This window comes from Otolemur garnettii, unplaced genomic scaffold, assembly GCF_000181295.1.
Source record: "Otolemur garnettii isolate 467f Iridium unplaced genomic scaffold, OtoGar3 scaffold00146, whole genome shotgun sequence".
NCBI lineage: Eukaryota > Metazoa > Chordata > Mammalia > Primates > Galagidae > Otolemur > Otolemur garnettii.
Window position 1 is genome coordinate 4,386,227 of NW_003852541.1, and position 4,113 is coordinate 4,390,339.

The 4,113-nt window shown below is 38.3% G+C and overlaps 1 protein-coding gene across 2 annotated transcripts in view; it reads left to right on the top strand.

The window, feature by feature from the left end:
* Nucleotides 1-3,311, top strand: part of CNOT6 (CCR4-NOT transcription complex subunit 6) — a 109,675-nt gene extending 106,364 nt beyond the window's left edge. For both annotated transcript variants that reach the window (XM_012810988.2, XM_003799163.3), the window contains exon 12: nucleotides 1,417-3,311. In XM_012810988.2, the coding sequence (XP_012666442.1) occupies nucleotides 1,417-1,629 (213 nt within the window). In that variant the 3' untranslated portion in view covers nucleotides 1,630-3,311. The remainder of the gene's footprint in view (nucleotides 1-1,416) is intronic.
* Nucleotides 3,312-4,113: the final 802 nt, after the last annotated feature.

Sequence of the window (4,113 nt, forward strand, 5' to 3'; positions counted from 1 at the left end):
CATTTCTGCTTGCTTAAATCTCAGTTTTGTGTTTCTGTTCTGCTGGAAAAACAATCATTCAGGTTATATTGTCTATTAGAGTATAAATAAGAGCTTAGGTGGAGTCCCAGAAGCTCTTGCACCTTAGAGCAGGCATCCTTAAACTATGGCCCACGGGCCACATGCGACCTGCCGAGGACACTTATCTGGCCCACCAGGTGTTTTTGCCGCCATTGCCTGTCCTGCTTAGCAGCCGACTCGTCCCAGGGCCCTCAGTCCATCCTTCCAACGATCTGAGGGACAGTAAACTGGCCCCTGTTTAAAAAGTTTGAGGACCCCTGTACTAGACCATAGCTGCATGAGAAGGGTCTGTCTTCACCTACCCCCCTCTCCTCAGCAGCACCCAGCTATGGCATCTTGCACATAAATTTCAGATCTGATGGTTTTGCCCCTTTCCTCTACATGCTCTTGGTCAAAATCACTGAAGCACATTCAAGTGTATTCTTTTTCTCTGTATCAGCAACAAGAGCAAGAGATAAAAACCTAATCTCTCCTACCCTTTGTCTATCCTCTTTAATCAGCAAGCTTAAGAATCTAAAAAGGAGTACATAATGATAAACAGAGGTTGTACTTTCTATGCTCTAAGGCAGGGGTCCTCAAACTTTTTAAACAGGGGGCCAGTTCACTGTCCCTCAGACCATTAGAGAGCTGGACTGTGGGCCCCAGGATAAGTCAGCTGCTTAAGCAGGACAGGCAGCAGCAGCAAAAACACCCGGCGGGCTGGATAAATGTCCTCTGCAGGCTGCATGTGGCCCGCAGGCCGTAGTTTGAGGACACCTGGTCTAGTAGGAGAGACAGGCCTCAGCCACACCAGTCAGACAGGCCTCAGCCACACCAGTGTATGTAATTACACTTTGGTATGAACATTTGCAAGGGTAGAAAATTGGTGGTAGAGGAGGTATTAAGTGTGTGGGAGCTGGATTTCGGAGTCTTTAGAAACTGCCTGGACCTGACATTTAAAGTTTGAGAAAGAATTAACCAGATGATGAGTAGAAGAGAGTGTTCCAGGCATGAGGGACAACATAGGGAAGAGCCTGGTACCTGTAACCCCCTCTTCCCAAGTCCCCAAAGACTAGTATGGCAGCAGGGTGATGAGCAGAGGAAAGTGGCACAAATTAGGTTAGGAAAGAAGCAGAAGCTGTGTCCTAAAGGGTCTTTTAAGTCTCATTAAAGATTTGGTAAAGATAGGAGAAAGAATGCTTTATTCTGCTAGATTTGACATTTAGGGAACCATTTGGTTTATGTAGTAAGATAAGCTAGGAAATATCATTTGTTTTGTTTACCAAATGTGACTATAAGAGTATATCTTGAAAGCAATTGGTATATTAGTGTCATCTTATGTGGGGCCTTGTCTTTTTTTCCCCCCTTATTTTTCAGGGTATAATTGACTACATCTTCTATTCTAAACCTCAGCTGAACACATTAGGCATCCTGGGACCTCTGGACCACCATTGGCTGGTTGAGAATAACATCAGCGGCTGCCCACATCCACTCATCCCCTCTGACCACTTCTCACTTTTTGCACAACTGGAGCTCTTACTGCCTTTCCTGCCCCAAGTTAATGGCATTCACCTTCCTGGCAGGAGGTAGTCAAGTACCTTCAGAGGACAACCTTGATTTACTTGTAAACTCGTGAAAATCTGAATATAGGGGAGTGAGGTATGGCCACTAGGGATTTTTTTTCTTAATAATGAGTTCAATTTTCAATCTGATTATTTAATAAGGATACAGTGTGAAAGCCAGGTGCTAGCAACAGACAAATTCTGAGCCCAATATGCTTTATATACTACTAGACAGGGATTGGTGCATTTGCACCTGTCTTTAATTTGTTACAAGAGATTTTCCTGTTTCTTCTATCCAGTATAATATTTTCATGCCTTGAAATAGGAAAATGTTTGAACAGCATATTATCTTTGCACAGAAATCTGTAGCACTACTTTTTTGAGGCCAGTAGTAACATCCAGAGACCATTCTTCCATACTTTACTCCCTTTTTTTTCAGACTTGTTTGTAAAATATAGAATTTGAATTTAGCCTTTATGATTGTATATGATCCACAGAAGACCTGATTTATGAAATTTTGTACTAAAAATTGGAAATGATTGTATTGTAAACTAAGGCTAAATTTTTTTTTACCTGTTTCATGTGTTATAAAGGCCAGCTTGTAAAAGAAGCTGCAACAGACTTTCTCTGCTCATGATTTGCACTGTTAGGGTTTTGTTAGCCCTTTTGTACTACTTTATTTTTAAATTGAGAACATTGTTCTTTAAATCTAAATCTGCTTAAACCTTAGAACATTTTCTTGGACCAGAGGCAACTTATTCATGAATTTCTGAATTTTTACAAAAACTATCTTATCTACCAGGACAGATAAGCTGAACAGTGAATGATCTGTAGGCATTTATGGATTGAATGTAATGGTCAGTATATGTACATTCTGATATTTTTAAATCTTTGACTTTTTTAAGTTAAAAAATTACAGCTGCTTAGGTACAGCTTCTTAACTCCTTTTTGAGACACTTCCTGTCCTATCTCCACTGTGCCTGCCTAAATTTGTTCTCACCAAGCACTGCCTGTGCATGCAGAGAAAATCTGTGCATCCTCTTTTATATTTTTAAAATCCTGTTTAACATTTGTGAGAATTTTATGAAAATGCTTTTGTATGAGCTGTGGCTTTTTCCCATTGTGAAGCATTGAATATCATTTTTTGGAACATGTTCATAGGGTGGGTCCCTGGATCTTTGCTCACCAGACCCAAGCACTGCTTCTTGGTGTCATTGCACAGTGCTGCTTGTCACCCAGAATACTACTATCATGTGAAATCTTTTTGTTACCCATGTATTAGTCTGCTTTTTTTTTTTTAATCATTCCCTTTTTTTTAAGAAAAAATAATTTTCCATTTATGAACCAGTATACCTTAGATGCATTTTCAAAACAGGTCCCTAAGACAATTCTTCAGATCATTTTAAAGTGACTAAGTCATTTTAGTATGTCAACCAAGGTAAAAGTTATTGTACCCTGTATTTTGCCCGTAGTGCCATTAGTAGATTAGAGGTTAAAGCCAGTTTTGACTTTGCTAAGTTAACTTGTATGTGTTCTGTTTTCATTCATCCATTCTCTCAAAAATCAAATGAATTCAGAGGGAGCTTGGTCTAACTGCTTTTGTTTCAACTGCAGGCAGGGGAGCAAAAGGACGCCATGTGAGCATTAAGGAAAAAAACTGTTGAATGAATGTTACTAACAATTTTTATACAGAGATTGAGTCATTTTGAATAATGACTTAAAATTTTATGAAAAATGTTTAGCACTTAAATGTGCTTATTCTGTTTTTAAGAAAAAATAAAATTACATACTGTTTAAATAAATGATTCTTTTTTTTTCTTTTAGAAAATTTCCCAAAAAATTTTGATCTTGAATCTTTGTCTTGGACCTGGTTTTTCCTTTAAGTAACAGTTTTGTTGTTTTTTTTTTTCTCTAAAGATTTTGTTGTGATGTTGTGGGTTTTTTTATATTTTGTTTTTTGTTTTAAGTTGTGCCGACACCAAACACATCCACTTAACAATCAGTACATTGGAAAGCTGGTATTGATATAGAACCAGTGCATAACTTTTTATGGGTTTTTGTTTTGTTTTGTCCTTTTGTAAAGTGTGAATAAAAGGTATATTACTCATTTTCCCTGAACACTGTGTTGGTAATGTGCATCATGACAATTTCCAGTGAGGGCAAGCTGGAGCTGGTCGGACTAAGACTGAGGAAGCCACTTTTCCTATGATCTGCATTATGTAATCATAAGTCCAGAGAGCTTTATGGAAGAGGGAGGAGAGGAGCACTTACTCATTTTGTATTTGTTAATGGAGGATGTAATCTTTTCATAGATGCTGGAACTAGAGTGCACTTGTTAGATGCTAAAGGTTTGAGCTTTACACAAAATGTTTTCATCTGTATTTGTTATTGTCTACAATATCTTTGTATTTTAGGGCAGCATATTAAGATATAATGGCCTGTTATGTCTTGAAAATACTTGTTTTTGCCTTTTCCAGGCATACTGCATTCTGTGGGTCTTTTGAACAGCTTC